Source organism: Mastigoproctus giganteus, chromosome 3 (genome assembly GCF_048544385.1).
Source record: "Mastigoproctus giganteus isolate SK-2022 chromosome 3, ASM4854438v1, whole genome shotgun sequence".
NCBI classification, from domain to species: domain Eukaryota; kingdom Metazoa; phylum Arthropoda; class Arachnida; order Uropygi; family Thelyphonidae; genus Mastigoproctus; species Mastigoproctus giganteus.
Window position 1 is genome coordinate 41589891 of NC_143577.1, and position 21265 is coordinate 41611155.

A 21265-nucleotide genomic window follows, 5' to 3' on the forward strand; every position below is an offset into this window, starting at 1 on the left:
AATCATTTCTGAGATATAAATTTTTAATTTTGGATACTTATCGGCTGAACACCCCATATTTAAGTGAGCTAGGATGCAAGGATCCATGGTTATTTTTTTAAGCCAAAAGTGGTTTGTGAGCAAAAAAGTTTGGGAAATACTAGCATAGATAATGAAATAATCATAATCCTCACAACAGAACAAAACTGCCCTTGCAATGAGTTGTCATGGGATAGCACCACTCTCAAACAGATGGCCTTGCCAAGGTTACTCATCAAAGGTTAATTTAAAAGATAACACTATTATAACAGCTTCTTTCAGGACTAACTGATCCCTCATCAGATAGCAGGTGGCCTCTAGTGGCAACATAAAGAAAAACAGTTGTAAAGAAGTTGTTCAATGTGACCTGTCACGTGGCATAAGAAATCAGAGTTTTCAAAATAGCAATATAGGTAAAGCTATCTGTTTTGTCTAGGTGTTGAGACCTAGAAGCCACAAGGGACTACCTGCTATCTAATGAGGGTTTAATCAGTTTGGAAACAGGCTGGTACCTTTTCAACAAATGTCCAATTAATCTTTTTGCAAGAAAATCTGTTTAAAAGTGCTTCAATATCAGGAAAACTCATTACAGAGGCAAGTTTACTGCAGTGAGAATTAAGACCATTGCATGATCAATGCAATTTAAGCCGACTGGGCTAGCCAGGTGGGTAAAGTGCCTGCCTGGTAACCCAAAGGTCGCGGGTTTGAATCCCGCCTCGGGCTTGGATCAGAGTAAAATGCAAAAACTTTGGGAGGTGCATTATGGCCACAGAAACCGATGCGCCAACAACTAACAAAAAAAAAAAAAAAAAAAATTCAATTGAAATCCTGCTGGCCACTAAACAGATGAGAAGGAAAGATAGTCCTGCAAATATCTTATAATTTTTTGAGGCCATATAGCTTAACACAAATTGCGCTTGCAAATTACAGTTATGTGGCTGGTCACACATCTTGCATGAGCTGGTGACTAGTCTGACATCACTTTAGGACAGGCAAGACCAAAGAGATATTAAAAATTCCCTGCACAGGTACAGCCAGAAAAATATATGCTTCATTAAATCTATGCTTAATCTTTTCCATAAACAGCAACTTAATGTTGGATACAAACAATAGATTTAATTCCCCACAAACAAGGTTTTTTTTTGTTCCTACCATTACAACTTGTCATACAGCTTATCAGGTATATGACTACAGTAAGGCAAAAAACAAGGTGGCTCAAGGTCATTCACCAAGCTTCCCAATCTGTACAAATTACATGGAAGAGAAGGCTTAGTGAGTGACCTTAACTGCCTGTTGCTTTAATTCTGCTATAGTTACAACATTAGCAAAAACAAAATTTAACGATCTTTGTTACTACATGTGAGAGATTGACAACCTCTCCACAGTGCACCATTAAAAGCAAAATGTTATGTAAACTGATAAAGACTGTGCCTCATCATAATAATTATTCCTTAAGGAGAACAGGTTTTTTTTTATTCTACATTGAAAAGTATTTTTTCTGAAGCATATCCATTGATATTCTACAACATTTCCTGTTTCACTGCTTATCATCCTATGTGGCTTGTTACAGACATTCTTCCAGGTATGACAGGATAGGACTTGCTACATGGCAGTCCTCATTTCAAGAGTCTAATGTGCCTACTTCTTAGGTCATTTCAAACATCTCACATCCATCTTTGAACTGCTTATACCAATCAAACACACTGGTATGACTTAATGTTTCATCACTATAAGCACGTTTTTAATATTTCATACATTTCAGTTGCAGATTTTCCCAGTTTAAAACAAAATTTGATATTCGTTCGTTGTTCCAATGCAAAATTGTGACATGGAACGTTAATGTTACTATTAAAGCTAGCTGTTACTTGCAACCAGTCAGCCTACTGGACAACTCTGTACTACCAATTGCTGGAGAATGCTTGGACTACAACCACCACTTACATTTATTTTCAGATTCACTGAACATGATCACAACAGCACCAGACCAGGAACTTTACTGCCACACCTCGCATGTGGATATATGTATTTCAAGAAACTTTACCTCAGCAAGAAAACACTTTTGGACCCAAGTTCAAAGGAATTATTTTATTATTATTATTTATTTCTCATTATGTTCCTAAAGTTTGGTAGGAAAAATCTCTCCGGCACCTCTGTAGCCAGGTGGGCAGGAGCAGCAGTGTGTAGCACACACTTCTTGATTAGACCGGGGTTTAAGCCCGTGACCACCAGATGCAGAGGATGCAGAAAGGTCAGGGAATGACCACCGCAAATCCCCGGAGCAATATGGCCTTAGTTGCTAATGCTCCTAAAAAAAAAACCAAATAACAAATAATAACAGGAAAGCTCTAAATAAACTGGTATGTTTCACATATTATTCAGTGTCAATAAATTTCATATGTATTTTTGCATAAATTTATGTAAATTTGTTTCAATTCATATAGCTTCTTAAATATCTGTTAAAATATATTTTAGGATATTAAGGATATTAAATTTTTGTCTTTTCTGCTTAATTTCTGGAAGGAATGTTTTGCAGGTGGTGTTCAACCTGTTATAAACAAACTTGAAAAGAAAAGTTAGGAAATCTTAGTGAAAGATAAATACCTAAAACATCCAAATTGAAAGTCCATTCTGCTACTCCTGCCTCATTTACTGCTTGACATGTATATTCTCCAGCATCACCTTTTCTTGTAGTATTAATGATTCTAATTTTATTATTTCCTGGCAAAATCTAAAAAACATTACATAAATAATTTATTAGATTACTGTTATAATCAACAGAAATATCAGCCTAATACTTGAAATGAAATGAGACTTGATGAATAAAATTAGAAATGTATTGCATACCTGTACTGCATACCTGTAATAAATAGACTGGATAAATAGATAAAAATGACCTCCAAATGAGTGCCTTTAATTTTCCAGAGATAAATGGGAAGTGATAACACTTGCCTGATAACAACATAATTCTAAACTGAATAGATGGCTAGGTCCTATATTAACATGTTTTTAAAAAAAAAAAAAAAACAACAAATTGAAGCAATGTTCTTGTACTAGTTTCAGTTAAGAACTCATCAGCTGTTAAGAATTTTACAGTAAGAAAATTATTAGTAATTAGCAATGAAATGTATTAAAACAAAATAATGCAAGCTAGTTATTGTATGCAGTGCATTACATTACAGGCAAATTTGATTATTTTTCTAGACTTAAATGAATTTTTTCTTTTTTTGTGATTAACAGAGGAGAAAAGTAAATATAGTTACTTCCTTATCAATTAATTACTAAGATTATAAATTTACATAGCACTTAATAAAATTCTATAGTTTATGCTCTGTAAAATTAGCCATTCAGTTTAATTCCAACTGAATAATATTTATTACTTTCCTCTAGCATACTTTTTTCTTGTCTCTGTTCTCTCTCTCTCTCTCTATATATATATATGAATCTCTTCACAAGTAATACTACATTCATGAGTCATACAGAGCAATACATGCAAACATGCATGAATTGTCTAAAACTAACAATGCTGCATTGAAACTACATTTAATCAATGAATTTCTTATTCTTATGGAAAAAAGAAATAATAATTGCTCAATTTGTATTTGTCTGATTTTAAGGAAATTTGGAATGGCATACCAAATATTTTTAAAAGGCCCAAATATAAAATTTCATGAAAATCTATCTACTGACTTTGCAGACAGACAGAAGGACAGACAAATAGATGGATATTGTGAAGACAATAGGCACATATGCATATATATATATATATGCATATGTGCCTATTGCATATATATATATATATATATATATATATATATATATATATATATATATATGATAGCAGACTAATTGGGTAAGATGAATTTTATTAGATAAAATGAAATTGCAGAGAGAAGACAATGAAAATCATGTAAATATAAATTAGCCAATAACAAAGTTATTCAAGAAGCACTATGTAAAATTTATTGTTGCATACAAATAAAATTTTCAAAGCTTTTGTAAAAAGTGCATTGTAAGAGTTATAAATTATACAAATTTTTCACAAATTCATAGGATTTAGTTTTCATAATTTTTTTGTTGTTCATATTAATAATCAAGCACAACAGCAAATTATTAGCATCAAAGATGATCATCTGGTAACTGGAAGTCACAATGAGTGAATCTATCTTCTAACACTAAACCACACATTTATCCATAGCAGTAACCTGTACCTAATAATGCACTGCTCCAATTTGTACAGTATTATTTCTTATGGACCACTGCCAAAAGCTTTACTAAAATTTAAATGTATGTTGGCAGAATTTTTTTGCATCCAGTTCCTTTGTTATCATGTCACAGTAGCTGAGCAGATTGGCCATACAGGATCTTCCCTTAACAAATGAATGTGACTATGATTCCTGTATAATCTCATTCCTAAATTCTTTTTTAACAAGTAACCCCATTATTTTTCCAGGAACAGAAGTCAAGCTTACAGGCCTATATTCACTCACTTCACCCTTTCAATCCCTTTTTGAATAGGGAAGACATTTGCATATCTCCAATTTACAGGGACCTCCCCTGAATCCAGGGATCTTCACATAATTAAGGCCAAGCATTTGTTTACTTCTTTTGTTGCTGCTTTTAATTTAATTGGGCAGAATTCATCAACCACAGACACCTTATCTACTTTGAGCTTCAACATTTTCTCTTCAGTGTTCTTCATAATTCTTTAAAATTTACTAGCTCTCAGTTATAACTTGGCATACTACTGGAATCTCAAACCATAAAAACTTATCATACTTGAATGTAGATACAAAATATTTCTCCAGTTTGTCATCAACCTGAAAAGGGTTATCAACAATTGTGGTTCATATCTAGTGGACCAATTTGGTTTATACTGTTCCTTCTAGTGGTAATATATGCAAAGATTTCTATGCTGCCTATCTTTGCATTTTTAACCAAAGACTTTTCATAATCTGCCTTCATCATCATCAGCCATTTTCAATCCACTGCAGGATGAAGGCCTCTTCAGCAACTTTCCAGTTCCTTCTGTTTTGAGCACTGGCCATCCATTTACTACCCAAAAACTCATGAATTTCATCTATCCATCTCCGCCTTTGTCTTCCAGGTTTTCTTCTAACTCCTCTTGGGTACCATTCTGTTATTTTCTTAGTCCATCTGTCATCATGTCTTCGAGCTATGTATCCTGCCCAAGACCATTTTAGTTCTTTAGTTTTGATAAGAATGTCCTTTACTTGAGTTTGCTGCCTAATCCATGTGTTTCTCTTCTTATCTAACAGTCTGATTTCCAATATAATTCGTTCCGTTCTTCGCTGTGTAGTTCTCAGCTTCTCTTCCATTCTTTTGGTGAGTGCCCAAGTTTCACTTTCATAAGTCATGGTGGGGAGTATACATTGGTTCATTATTTTAAGTTTCAGACAAACTGGGATATTGCTCTTCAGTATGTGACTATATTTCCTGAATGCTATCCATCCAAAATTTATTCTTCTCTTGACTTCCAGCCATTTATCATTATTACAGTTATTAACTTGTCCCAGATAAGTATATGACTCCACCTTTTCAATTACTGCTCCTTCAATCATTATTTCCCTTTCCGTGGCATACTTGTTCATCATTACTTTTGTTTTAGCCATATTCATCTTTAGTCCAAAATCCTTACTAACTCTGCATAACTGATTAAGATTTTCCTCTAATTCTTTGGGATCGTGGCTTATGACCACAATGTCATCTGCAAATCGTAAATGGTTTAGGTACTCTCCATTCACATTGACTCCTTTCTGCAACCAGTCTAATCTTCTGAAAGCTTCCTCAAGGGCAGCAGTAAACAGCTTCGGAGATATTGTGTCTCCTTGTCGAACTCCTTTCTCGATTTTAAATTTGCTACTGTCTTTGTCTAGTCTAATAAAGGAGGTAGCACTCTCATATATTTTCTTCAAAATCATAATATATGGGGTATCTATGCCTTGTCTTTCCAGTGCCCCAAACATTGCCTTATGCTGTATGGAGTCAAATGCCTTTTCATAATCCACAAATGCCAGGCATAATGGTGTGTTATATTCATTTGCTTTTTCCATTAGCTGTGATATTACATGAAGGTGATCCATAGTTGAGAATCCTGTCCTAAAGCCAGCTTGCTCTTTCGGTTGATTCTCATCAAGTATTCTTTCTAATCTGTTAGTAATGACCCTTGTGAACAACTTATAGATGTGGGATAACAAGCTAATTGGTCTATAATTTCCAATTTCTGATTTATCTCCTTTCTTATGCAGCAAAACTATGATTACATTATTCCACTGCTTAGGCATCACACCTTTTCTAATGCACTTTGTGAAGAGCCTTGCCAGTTTTTGTGTTATGTCTCTTCCTCCCAATTTTAACAACTCTACAGTAATTTCATCTTCCCCCGGGGCTTTCCGATTCTTCATTTTCTTCAATGCATGTTCTACCTCATCAGGAAGAATATCGGGTATGTCGTATGTTTCTGCCTTAGTTTGCCTAACAACCTTAGTGACTTGATTGCAGCTTATTTTATATTATTGTTGTTTTCTATGCACCCCAATAATTTATAATGATCCCATGAATTTTTCTTCTCGTCACTTTTCTGAACAGTTCATGTGACATTTATATAAGTCTAAATCTTCAATCTTCTCTTATTTGCTATAAAAAGCCTAGCTTCTACAATCACTGCTCAGAACACTTCCCATTTAGAATTTGCAGTTGGTCCCACTGAAAAAAAATTTTTTTTAAATGTAATGTAACTAAAATTAAAAAAAAAAATACTTCTTTCTCTTAACCTTTATTTTGATTTTTTTTTGTATGAAAACCACAAATATGAGAGGTAATAGAAGCTATAATACTTAGTACCATGAAGAGTTGGAGGTTGAGAAGATATTTGTTGATATTTGAGAAGATATAGACTTGAACTTCTGTAGACTGTAATTTTCAGGAAATACGTATCAAAGAAGGTTATTCCAGAAAACTGCAGTTGAATGAATAAACGAGGAAGATGAAAACTTATTCTGTAAGTTTGAAGTTGGACAGTAAATGGATGTTGGCTGGTGATGTTACATGTTCAAGAGATCAGAAGTCAGGGAAATCCCCAAAAGAGATATATCATCTTGCCTAGAAATCAGAGTGTCACCAAAGATAATTATAGGAGCATAAGAATCCTTTTTGTGAGATTAGCATTTGCATTAGTAGAGGCATATGATGCAAGAAAGCAAGCTCATGCAGCATCAGCAAAAAAAAACACCCATTTCACCCCTCTGTTCATTCCAAATACCTGTCCAGCTCAGCCTTAAATTTATTTAGGCTATCAACTTCCACAACACGGGATGGAAGTCTGTTCCACCAACCAACTACCAGCTGGCTAAAGCCAAACTTCCACAAATCTGTCTTTCCTCAATTTAAATTTATGCCCTCTCAGGTGATTATTCTGAGCAAGAGGAAGAATCCCATCAGCACTGAGCTTGCTCAAACCATTCAAGGTTTTATACACCTCAATCCAAAAGCTCTACATCCTTTTTAAAATGAGGCTATGAGACCTGTATACAGTAATCAAGGTGTGGCCTGACTATTGTCTTATAAAAGGGGGATAATCATCTCCTTATCCCTGCTACAAAAAATTCCTGTATATCATTGACAAGACACCATGAGCTACCCTTGCAGACTGTCTGCACTGCTCAGAAAACTTCATATCTGCCTGCACAATTACCCTAGGTCCTTTTCGTTCTCTACCACTGTCAGTGTAGTACAACAGAGTTGATACATTACTCTGGGATTACTGCTTCCCATATGTAGTACTTTACATTTGTCAATGTTAAACTTCATTTGCCACCTCTCAGCCCATCTGCTCAACCTTTCTAGATCCTGTTGCAGCAGCGTACTGTCAGTAGTGTCCTTAACAACCCTGCCAACCTTTGTGTCGTCTGCAAACTTCAACATTAAGCTTTGAAAGTGTCTGCAATTCTGCCCAGACACGACAGGAGGAAGTATATGATGACAGCCTTGTCGATCAATTCGGCCCTGGAAAGATTGTGCAAGGTTCAAGGTGTAAAATTTTTTTCAGCCTGGACTGTACTTGTTAACAGGAGAGATTGCTTCTACAGGGATGGGATACAATTAAATAGAAAGGGTGCAAGAATATTTGCTGATGCTATCGAGGCAGTGTTAGGTGGGTCGGTAAACTGCTAGCTTGGGGCGGGAGACAAAGACTAACAGATTAACAGTAGCCACTGGCAGAGGTGAAAGAGATTTTTGCACTGCTTCCATTGGAATGAGCAGAAGCCTGAAAAACAAGATGCAGGATATTTCAGAGCCTGCTGGGAGTCATTGCGGTACAAGTAAACACATGGGTTGTATTAGGGTAGCTAAGAATAGAAACAGGTGCATGTATATTTGCTTGTACACCAATGCTAGGAGTTTAGTAAATAAATTTGATGAATTTGAGGTATTGCTCAAAACATCAAAGGCAGATATTGTTGGGATATCAAAGACATGGTGTCACACAGACATAAGGAATGCAGAACTGGAATTTGGGGAGTACAATGTGTACAGAAATGAAAGACAGGATAGGAAAGGAGGAGGGGTTATGCTATTAGTTAAGAAACATAAAATCCAAGGAAGTGAAGCCAGTCAACATCGCTGAACAGTGCAGTGTCGAGTCAGTTTGGTGTGACATAAGCATTGAGAGATCAAAATTGAGAGTAGGAGTGTGCTATAGGCCTAATGACTCTGATGAGTATAATAAGAAACTGTACAGGCAAATAGAGTGGGCCAGTAAATCAGAGAGTCTTATAATGGGGGATTTTAATTTCCCAGATATTGACTGGAATGTATGGGTTGGTCGCTCACACACTAGCAAGGCTTTTGTGGATTTAATGGATGATTGTTTTCTACATCAGCATGTTCGAGAGGCAACTAGAAGGAGTAATACTTTTGATTTGATTATCAGTAGTGATTCTTCATGCATTAAGAATCTGCAGATAGAGGAACCACTAGGTGGCAGTGATCGCAGTGTGCTGAAGTGGGATTTACTCAAAGAGGTAACTACCATTAGGGGTAAAGGGAAGGGTTATTGCTTTCGTAAAGGTGACTACGATGGACTGAGACAGTATTTAAATTCCATACAGTGGGACCAACTGATGAAGCTACCAACAGCAAATTCAAAATGGGAAGCATTCAAAGAACTTATCTTGGAAGCTACTAGCCTTTACATACCAACTAAGAAATATTGTTCAAAGTTTAGGCCTAAATGGATGTCAGATGAACTAATGAGACATATGGCAGAGAAGAAAATGCATGGGATGCATACAAATTAACACGTGACACAGAAGCCTATGATAGATATAAGTTGATCTGTAACCAAGTTACAAAGGAGGTTAGGCAGGCGAAGGCAGATTACGAGAAATTTTTGGCAAGGGATGCAAAGAAAAACAGAAGAGTTCTTTACTTCTGTAAACTATAGAAGGAAGGGGATGAATCAGATTGGTCAACTGTTGATGATCCTGCTCAGGTAGCTAACAAACTAAATTAATATTTTGCATTGACATTCACACATGAGGAGTTATTCAGCGAGGGGAATGCCAGAGGTGTATTCAACTCTGGCAGTAAGCTAGAGAATCTTGTAATAACTGAGAGTAAAGTGGAGGAGAAATTGTTGAAGATAAACACAAGGATGTGATCTATCCAGTTATATTAAAGGAGGCAGCAAAGGAAGTAAGCAAACGATTAGCCATAATTATGAGAGCTTTCTTGGACTCAGGGGAGGTACCCACAGACTGGGGATGTGCAAATGTGACCCCAATTCACAAAGGAGGATCAAAGGCTGACACAAGTAATTATAGACCTGTGAGTTTAACTTCTGATCCAGGAAAATTAATGGAGGCACTGGTTAAAGAAGCACTGCAGAATCATCTAGACAAGACTTCAGTTATAGCTCGGACACAGCATGGTTTTGTTAAAGGAAGTCTTACCTGACCAATTTGATTGGATACTATGATGCAGGGAATAACTTTGATATTATATACTTGGATCTTAGAAAGGCTTTTGATACTGTTGCACATGGAAGACTGCTGCACAAATTGGAGCAGTGTGGCATTGGAGGCAAATTGCTGCTATAGATAAAGGGGTGGTTGAGGGGGAGAAAACAGAGAGTGGTAATCAATGGACACTGCTCATAGTGGACTAATGTTATTAGTGGAGTCCCTCAGGGTTCAGTGTTGGGTCCATTATTGTATTCTGTATTTATAAATGATATTGATGATGGTATATCAAGCTTAATGTCCAAGTTTGCAGACAACACGAAGGTTGGCAGGGTTGTCAAGGACACTACTGACACTATACTGCTGCAAAAGGATCGGGAAAGGTTGAGTAGATGGGCTGAGAGGTGGCAAATGAAGTTTAACATTGACAAATGTAGAGTACTATATATGGGAAACAGCAACCCCAGAGCAATGTATCAACTCTGTGGTACTACACTGACAGTGGTAGAGAATGAAAGGGATCTGGGGGTGGTTGTGCAGGCAGATATGAAGTTCTCTGAGCAGTGCAGACGGGCTTCAAGAGTAGCTCATGGTGTATTGTCAATGATATATAGAAATTTTTCTAGCAGGGAAAAGGAGGTGTTTATTCCATTTTATAAGGCAATGGTCAGGCTACACCTAGAGTACTGTATACAGATCTGGAGGCCTCATTTCAAGAAAGATGTAGAGCTGCTGGAATGAGTACAGAGAAGGGCAACAAAGGGGGTGCTCTTACGAAGAAAGGCTTAAGTTTTGCAAATTACAGTGTCTGGAGACCAGGCACCAGCGAGGTGATCTGATAGAGGTGTATAAAGCCTTGAATGGTTTGGGCATGCTCAATGCTGATGGGATTCTTCCTCTTGCTCAGAATAATCACCTGAGAGGGCATAAATTCAATTTGAGGAAAGACAGATGTAGGATAGACGTGAGGAAATTTGCCTTTAGCCAGCGGGTGGTCGGTTGGTGGAACAGACTTCCATCGCTTGTTGTGGAAGTTGATAGCCTAAATAAGTTTAAGGCTCAGCTGGACAGGTATTTCGAAAGAATAGAGGGGTGAAGTGGAAGTGGTATTTTTTTTTTTTTTTTTTTGGCTGATGTTGCATAAGCTTGCTTTCTTGCATCAAATGCCTCTACTAATGCTAATGCTAATGCATATACCATCATCAATATCATTATAAGACAGGACTGAATTTTAGAAGGATTGAAATCAACTAAGTTCTCTTTGCCCCACTGGAGAATTACCTGGAGATCGACATTTAAGGAATTGGTAGTGGATATTCGAGAAGTTGATGATGATTGAACAGGGTGAGGTTTCTCACACTGGAATGCAATGTGCTATCATCAGCAAAACTATGGATAGGATTTCCGGTCAATGGAAGAAGGTCATTAATATACAAGAGGAAAATAGTGTGGGAAAGAACTGAACCTTGAGGGACACCATCATTAGTGGAGAAACTAGAAGACAGAGAGCTATCTACCATCACCCTCAGTGAGTGGTCAAAGTAAAAACAGGATAACCAATTGCAAAAAACAGTTGGGAAAACTATAAGATGCAAACTTGTTTAGAAGACCTTTATGATAAACATGATCAAAAGCCTTTGAGATGTCAAGAGGAACTGATTGTGTTTCACTGAACTGTACAATTGAATTTATCCATAGACGGGTAACATGAGCCAGAATATCACAGTGGATCGACACTGATGGAATCCACACTGGCAGTTATTGATCAAAAGGAAGGTTTCTAGACAGTTTAAGGGTTGTCGATTAATTGATTTTTCCATTAATTTAAAAAGTGTAGAAGTAATTGCAATGGAATGATAATTAGATGGGAGGGATCTGTCACCCTTTTTAGGAACTGGCTGGATATGAGTAAATTTCCAAGCAGCAGGAAAAATGCTTTGGAATAAGAAAGTGAAAAAAGGTGGCAAAGAATAGGAGTAAGTCCAGGAGCACAGGTTTTGAGAACAAGTGGAGAAATACTAGCAGGACCTGGAGCTTTCTTAGCATCGAGATTAGTCAAAATCCTTTTGACAGAAGACCATAGAATGCATTGAATGGAGCGTGCTGGGAATGGTGAGAGGTGTTTTACCAGTCATTAAAAAAAAGTGGAAGAAAAATGGGATGTTAGCAGTTCAGCTTCATCCTTGGCTGAAGTAACAATAGAACCAACTGATTTTGACAGAGGTGGGAGCAGAGATGGGCAAAAGTTGCGGCCAATAGCTTTGGCAAGAGACCAGAATCCTTGGTTACCGTTATGGCAAGAAGCAAGAAGCAAGTTTTCTACTCTTAGCCTGTTCAAAATATAGTTTGGACTGATTAATAACTGCTTTACAATTGTTGCAAGCTCTGGTGTAGGCAGAAAATGAAACTGAAAAATTGGAAACAAGCTAATTACGATATGCAACATTCTTCTCTTGAATAGCCTTAGCACATTCTTTGGTAAAAAACCAAGGTTTAGATAAAGGATGAGATGTTAAGGTGGAATGTGAAATAAAGGATTCCATTCCTACAAGATTTCATTTCATTCCTTTGCTGACACGACTGAGCAAATGTTGACATCAGAAGTTTTGAAACAGTAATCCAAACAAGAAAAAGAAGAAAAGAAATTTCGCAGGTCATCCCATTTTGTATTCTTGTGAGGCCAAACAACATGAGTTTGGGAATAGCCATGAGATAAAGGCTCCATTGGAGAAGAGAAAATCACCAATTTGTGATCTGAGGTGCTCAAAGGACCGCTCACTTCGACCGTGTACTTAGAAGAGTTGTTTGTGAAATAATGATCAAGCATGTTGGTTGTATGGTTAGGACTGTCCGATATTTTGGTAGGTAAATGAATAATCTGTGCAAGGTCATTAGTAATAGCAAAAGCCTCAGCATCTTGACCAGCTGGATCTGTGTGACTAGAAAATGGAAGCCAGCTGCAGTTGTGAACATTAAAATCAGCAAGGAAAATTACTTCACTGTTAGGAAAGTTGGACTGGAGAAAGTCAAGTTGCAAAGAAAGGAAGTCAAAGAGTTTCAAGTGATTAGTGGAGTGGGGAGAACGGTAGAGACATCAGATGAATTTGACTTTACAGAATGGTGTAGAAAGATTTTAAGCCAGAGAATATTGAAAAAGTAGAGTCCAAATTACCAATCTCTAACAGGGAATATCAAAATGGACACATGCACAATTACCACCTTTGAGGCGAAAGGAATCATACAGTGAATAATTTGGGCAACTGAGATGAGCAGTGGTTGAATCAACTGATAACTGAGATTCTGTCAGAAAAAGTACATGGGGTTTGGAAGACTGTAAGTGGAAATGGACATCATTGACATTAGAACTGAGACCACATATATTTGTGAAATGAACCAGGAAGTGTTTGAGAGGTTTAGATCTTTTCGCAGATAAGTTTACTCTATTAGTTTGGCAATTCATGGTGTATTCAATAGTAAGAAAAAGTGTGTGTAAGAAATAGTAAGAAAAAGCGTATGGTGTTATACCCAGGGGGACATGCTGTATGATGTAATGAAATTTTTGGATATGGCATACAAATTGTAAGAATATACACTGATCCTTGACATAACGTGGCCTTGACAATGCCCCCCCCCCGCCTACAAACTACTCGGACTCCCTCCCGTCACTATCTGGCAGAATAGAGGCAACAAGATTATACACTAGCTGATCCAGAAGCCTCCTAGAGGATTATACAAAATAAGATTATACACTAGCTGATCCAGAAGCCTCCAGTGTTCCAGTGTACTAACTAGCAGCCGGCCTGCGAACACCGTTTTAGAGCTGTACCCTCAAAATGTAAGGAAGACTGGATCTTTCCATGTTGTTCATCATAACCTCAAAAGACATCAATCATACTGCATGAGGGAGAGATGGGGAGGGTTTATGGTAGCTCTGGAGACTAAACAATGGTTCCACCACTGCAAGACTCCAATAAGCAAAGTGGTGATATTGCACCAGTTGATGAGAGCCATCTACCATCTAGTATTGCCTTGTAATGCAAAGGGGCAGCATTCCTCCATGTGGTGTGGGTACCACACCTCGATCCCTGCTTACATTGGTTCACACCTGGGTAATCCCTGTTCACACCTGGGTGATTCCTGCTTACATTGGTTCACACCTGGGTATAACCCCATGTGCAAGCACACACACAGTTTGCTTGCACATGGGGTTATACCCAGGATTACTAGGAGTCCCAGCATCTTGAAGGTGCGAGCAGAGGATTTGGCTGTCAGAGACTGCCCAGACTTTGCCAAAATTGAGTCCACTTGTTTTGAGTGTCTTCCAAATATCAGTTCCACCAACGTTTTAGACTCCCAGGTAGCAAGCACAGTTTGTCTGGCATATCTGAGAAAATGAATGCACTAGCCTCAAGGACCTTTATTCATACTTTAAGTAAATCCCACATTAGTACACTACGATCACTACAACATGGTGTTCCTTTATCTGAAGGTTTGTAATGTATGAAGTATTACTACTGACAATCACATCAACAGGAGAAAACAAGAGAAAGAAAAAGTACTGTTTTCTCTTGTTGCCTCTCTAATATGCTGCTGTAGAAAATAGTCATTCAGTAAATCCAAGAGATTTGCTACTATATGAATGACTAGTCCATAAAATCCCCCAATTATAAGACAATCTGCTTTCCTGGCCCATTTTATGTGTAATTGTTCATAATAATCACCACAATCATTTGGTTGATAGCAGACTCCCACTCTCATTTTTGTTTTCCCAGTACTTATGTCACACCAAACTGATTAAAGGTTACACTGGCCATCCAGTTGACATGAGTGGCCAGTGACATTAGCTCCTCTCCCTCCCATTTCATTTTCTCTCTCCTTTCTGTGCACATTAAGGCAGAAACGCACTATTATCACGTCATAATACTCTTGTCTTGTCACGCTTTAGTGTAAATTGTGAAGTTGGTCGTAGACGAAGCATCACTTAGGGTAACCAGATAAAAAATTTGATCTCGGGGTACTCGTGCTTATGTTTGGGGTATTCATTCCTGGTTTTGGGGTACTTGCATTATATCTTAAAAAAATGAACAATTTTAATAACAAATATTTTATTTCTACATTTTGTTGATTTTTTACAAGTTCATGGAATGCAAAATTCGTCAAATTTTAATAAAATTAACCGAATTATAGCCTGTGCTTTAATTTGTTTAATTCAGAAAATTTTATTGCAAGAGTTATAAACACTGAAGGAAACTTTTATAAATATTAATATCAAATGTTTTACATAATTGTTTACAATGCATATTCAATAAACTCGATTTATTTTATCAAAAAGAAAATATTTACCTAGCAATACTTTTCATTTGAGTGAATTTTCTTTAACAGTTTTTCATTTTTTAGTGCATATGTGTAAAATTCTTTGCATGGCGTATTGTGATTGGTTTCACTAACAGTTCTCCTTCAACATTCTTTAGGTCTAATTTACTTCTATCCTTTTTCCATGCGTTAAACATTAAGCTAAATACTCGCTCACTCATTGCATTTGAATGAGGTAAAGCAAAAACAAAATTAATAATTTTCTGTATTACGTACCTCATATGTATTTAGAAATTTTATCCAAATATCTGTGGTATTTTTGAAGGCTTTTGTCTCAATATTTTTATGGAATGATTACAACAGAACATATTCTTCATACAACAAATCGATATTGATATCGGAAATTTTAAATATAAAAAAAAAAAAAAGTTTGTTGCCTGAGCCCTAAAACATTACAATGAAATAAAAAAGAAGTCAAGTAAAATGTAAAAGGTTGCAAAGTAACATAATATAAATATTCTATAACCGTCTTTGTAAATAGAATAGAATAGAATGTTGGTTTTTGAGTCTTTCAGGATGCATTTCAACAAAAACTTTATTGTCAGTTAATTCTTTCTTCCTAAATAATCATCTAAACAGGGTGTTTTATGATTTCTGCTTTTTTCAAATACCCCCTTTCAAATTTTAAAGGAACGATATCTTAGAAATATAATTTCAAAAAGGGGTATTATACCTCGAAATGGAGTAAGTCTGGCAACCCTACTGTAACGTTGTATATGTGTTATTCTCTTTGAGGAATGCTGAAGAGAAATGGATTGCCACAGTTCATCCTCTTCTTCAGATTTTGAAGAAGATTTAGAAAATGCATGTGCTTTTCTTATAGCTGAGAAAACAAAAGAGAGTAAGAAATGCATATATGACATAAACTGGAAGAGAGCAGAACAGAAAAAGGTGAATTCCATCATTTACTGCAGGACTTAGAAGAGGATGAAAATCATTTTAAGATGTACTTATAGATGAATATAGAAGAATTTAAATTCCTGTATAAGCTAATTAAGGATGACATACAAGGACAAAACACGCAATTTTGAAATTCAATCATGGCTAAGGAAAAATTGTTGTATGTTAAAGGAGAAGGTGCTCTGGTTGTGGAAGAGAACAGCAAATGGATTTTTGGCTGCTGTAAAGGGATAAGTATTTTTAATTTTTACCATATTCTTTGTTAATTAACATAGTACATTCTGTTTTACAGAGATATTAAATAGGCTTAGAAGCATTTGTTAACTTCTTATTTTGAATTTAACCAGCGATTTTTAGAAGTTATGACTACTGGTGTTAGTGCCAATATTGTTGAACTAGCCGCCATATTATAGTCGATAATAAATAGGATAACATATATATATCACGAACTGATAACGTAAGATATAAGGTAAAACAAGATAACATAATACGAAGCACTGTATTATGAATCTGTTAGCTTACTATAGTATTATCAATTAACCAAAAATATTATTAATCTTATTAAATTTCATTGTTAATTAAATTGTATTTAAACGGAAATCATGACCAGACTAGAGTTGTAAAGCAAAGATCACAGACTAGCAAGAATGTTGTGACTCGGGGGAGAAACAAAGGGGGCAATTCTCCAATGCATCAAAGTCTCAAAGAATGTGCAAAATGTGAAATGTTTGTTGACCTTTCTAAAACAGGACATGATCTAGCAAAGGGGAATGCCTTTGTGTGTGCTAGATGTCTAGAGTGTCAATAAATTAGGTGCCAACTCAGTGTTCTGATGGGCGTCTATGAGACCTTGAGGTGTAGGGTAAATGCCCTCAAAGAAATTAATATGAAGGGCCCATCAAGCTCCCAGCTGCCCAGCTCAATGACAGAGCTCACTCCTGTGCATCAGACAACACAGAGGCAATCTCCAAGGCAGAATGCGCTGGTCCCAAAGGAAGTGTTATTGTTGGTCACTCTATTGGTAGGGAGACGGGAAATATACTTTCCTTATGGAACTTATGGAACAGGACTGGGGTATGTCTGCCAGGGGCAAAAGTTGATGACGTTATAGAGCAGATATCATCTTTTAAGGGCAAAAAAGGTGATATTGTTGTACACGTTGGAAATAATGACATTAAGAGTAAAAGATCTGCAGATTTACTCAACAAGTATAGGTCAACGTTGAAAAAAAAAAAAAGTGAGTTAGGGTTGAAATTGAAAGGGTCTGCAATTCTGCCAAGCCACAATAGGAGGGAGTATATGATGAGAGCCTTCTTAATCAGTTCGGCCATGGAGAGATTGTATGAGGATTAAGGGGTAGAATTTTTTTCAGCCTGGTCTGTGCTTGTTGACAGGAGAGACTGCTTCTACAGGGATGGAATGCACTTAAATAGAAAGGGTGCAAGAATATTTGCTGATGCTATCAAGGCAGTGTTAGGTGGGTCAGAAAACTGCTGCCTTGGGGGGGATATACAGACTAAAAGGTTAACAGTGGCCGCAGGCAGAGGCAAAAGTGATTCTAGCACTGCTTCTATTAGAATGAGCAGCAGCCTGGAAAGCAATTAAATGGAGATATCCAGGACTGCTGGGAGACATAGTGGAACAAGTAAATACATGGGCTGTGTTAGGGTAACTAAGAGTAGGAACCGGTGCATGTATACTTGCATCAAATTTATTAACTATACACCAGTGCTAGGAGTATAGCTAATAAATTTGATAAGCTTGAAGTGATAGTCAAGACATCAAAGGCAGATATTGTTGGGACGTGGTGTCACACAGATATACCGTATTTCCTCACATATAAGACGCACCTTTTTTTGAAAAATATGGGGTCTAAAAACTGGGTGCATCTTATACAGTGGTTGTAGATTTTTTTTACTTGCATTTCCCGCTTTTTCGCACTTTTTGTGTTTGCACTCATTGTTTCGCACTTGTTACTGGTATATTAGGTTACGTTTTGCCACGTCCTGCACAGAAATGGCTCAGAAAAGATTTTTGTACAGTACTGAATTCAAGTTAAAAGTGATCCAGTTTGCAAAAGTGAATGGAAATTGTGCTGCTGAACGTAAGTTTGGTCCTCCTCCAACTGAGAAAACAATCCGAGACTGGCTACTGGCAGAAGAAACCCTACTGAAAACACCATGGCAGAAGAAGGCCATTAGAGCCAAGTCAGCAAAATGCCCTGATTTAGAGAGGGAATTGAAGATATGGATTGAAGAGCAAAGGGCAATTGGAATTCCTGTGTCCACAAAGATGGTTCAGCATGAGGCAAGAAGAATTGCTGATGAAAAAGAAGTTACTGATTTCAAAGGAGGACACAATTGGTGCTTCAGGTTCATGAAACGGAATGGACTAAGCATGCGTACACACACCAGACTTGCCAAAAGATGCCTGAAAGCGATGAGCAGAAGGTCCTTGAATTTCATCGTTTTGTCATTCAATGTTGGAAGACACATCAGTTTGAGTTGGGACAGATTGCAAATAGGGACAAAGTCCCCCTTCAATCTGATGTCCCAAGTAACAGAACTGTTGATAAGAAGGGGGTGAAAACTGTAACTGTGAAGACAAGTGGACATGAAAAGAGCCATTATACAGTTGTTCTAGCTTGTTATGCCGATGGAACCAAGCTACCTCCTATACTGATTTTCAAACGCAAAACAATGCCAAAAGAAGCCAAAATGCCAAATGATTATCAACGTTCATGACAAGGGGGCGCCTCCATAGCCAGGTGGGTAGGAGCAGCAGTGCATAGCACACGCTTCTGGTCACGGGCTCGAAGGATGCGGAAAGGTCAGGGAATGAACGCCGCATATCCCCGGAGAAATATTAGCATTAGTAGAAGCACTTGATGCAACAAAGAAAGCTTATACAGCATCAGCCAAAAAAAAAAAAAAAACGACTTCCACTTCACCCCTCTGTTCATTCGAAATACCTGTCCAGTTGAGCCTTAAACTTATTTAGGCTATCAACTTCCACGACAAGGGATGGAAGTCTGTTCCACCAAACAACCACCCGCTGGCAAAAGGCAAATTTCCGCATGTCTATCCTACATCTGTCTTTCCTCAATTTGAATTTATGCCCTCTCAGGTGATTATTCTGAACAAGAGGAAGAATCCCATCAGCATTGAGCATGCTCAAACCATTCAAGGCTCTATACACTTCTATCAGATCACCTCGCTGGTGCCTAGTCTCTAGACAATGTAATTTGCAAAACTTAAGTCTTTCTTCATAAGAGCACCCCTTTGTTCCAGTCACTAATCTTGTTGCCCTTCTCTGTACTCGTTCCAGCAGCTTTACATCCTTCTTGAAATGAGGCCTCCAGACCTGTATACAGTACTCTAGGTGTGGCCTGACCATTGCCTTATACAAGGGAATAATCACTTACTTATCTCTGCTAGAAAAATTCCGATATATCATTGACAATACACCATGAGCTACTCTTGCAGCCCGTGTGCACTGCTCAGAGAACTTCATATCTGGCTGCACAACCACCCCCAGGGCCCTTTCATTCTCAACCACTGTCAGTGTAGTACCACAGAGTTGATACGTTGCTCTGGGGTTGCTGTTTCCCATATGTAGTACTTTACATTTGTCAATGTTAAACTTCATTTGCCATCTCTCAGCCCATCTGCTCAACCTTTCCAGATCCTGTTGCAGAAGCATAGTGTCAGTAGTGTCCTTGACAACCCTGCCAACCTTCATATCGTCTGCAAACTTGGACATTAAGCTTGATATACCATCATCAATATTATTTATAAATACAGTAAAAGATAATGGACCCAACACTGAACCCTGAGGGACTCCACTAATAACATTAGTCCACGATGAGAGCAGTGTCCATTGATTACCACTGTCTGTCTTCTCCCCCTCAACCACCCCTTTATCCATAGCAGCAATTTGCCTCCAATGCCACACTGCTCCAATTTGTGCAGCAGTCTTCCATGTGCAACAGTATCAAAAGCCTTTCTAAGATCCAAGTATATAATATCAAAATTATTCATTGCATCCAGTTCTTTTGTGACTGCATCATAGTATCCAATCAAATTGGTCAGGCAAGACTTCCCCTTAACAAAACCATGCTGTGTCCGAGCTATAACTGAAGTCTTGTCTAGATGATCCTGCAGTGCTTCTTTAACCAGTGCCTCCATTAATTTTCCTGGAACAGAATTTAAACTCACAGGTCTATAATTACTTGTGTCAGCCTTTGATCCTCCTATGTGAATTGGGGTCGCATTTGCACATCTCCAGTCTGTGGGTACCTCCCCTGAGTCCAAGGAAGCTCTCATAATTATGGCTAAGGGTTTTCTTACTTCCTTTGCTGCCTCCTTTATTATAACTGGATAGATCCCATCCACCCCAGGTGCCTTTCTTGTGTTTATCTTCAACAATTTCTCCTCCACTTTACTCTCAGTTATTACGAGATTCTCTAGCTTACTGCTTGTTGTATACACCTCTGAATAACTCCTCATGTGTGAATGTCGATGCAAAATATTCATTTAGTTTGTTAGCAACCTGAGGAGGATCATCAACAATTGACCCATCGATATCAAGTGGACCAATCTGATTCATCCCCTGCCTTCTAGAGTTTACATAAGTAAAGAACTCTTTGCTGTTTTTCTTTGCATCCCTTGCCAAAGATTTCTCGTAATCTGCCTTCGCCTGCCTAACATCCTTTGTAACTTGGTTACAGATCAACTTGTATCTATTATAAGCTTCTGTGTCACGCATTAATTTGTATGTATCCCATGCATTTTTCTTCTCTGCCATATGTCTCATTAGTTCATGTGACATCCATTTAGGCCTAAACCTTGAACAATATTAGGGTTGAATTTGAAAGTGTCTGCAATTCTGCCCAAACATGATAGGAGGGAGTATATGATGAGAGCCTTGTCGATCAATTCGGCCCTGGTAAGATTGTCCAAGACTCAAGGGTTAGAATTTTTTTGGCCTTACAA

The 21265-nt window shown here is 37.5% G+C and overlaps 1 protein-coding gene across 1 annotated transcript in view; it reads right to left on the reverse strand.

The window, feature by feature from the left end:
• The window catches only part of LOC150087903 (hemicentin-1-like), a 1496027-nt gene that overhangs the window by 636762 nt on the left and 838000 nt on the right, over positions 1 to 21265 (reverse strand). The window contains exon 44 of the mRNA XM_090369959.1: positions 2620 to 2746. Coding sequence (XP_090226085.1) covers positions 2620 to 2746 — 127 coding nt within the window. The remainder of the gene's footprint in view (positions 1 to 2619; positions 2747 to 21265) is intronic.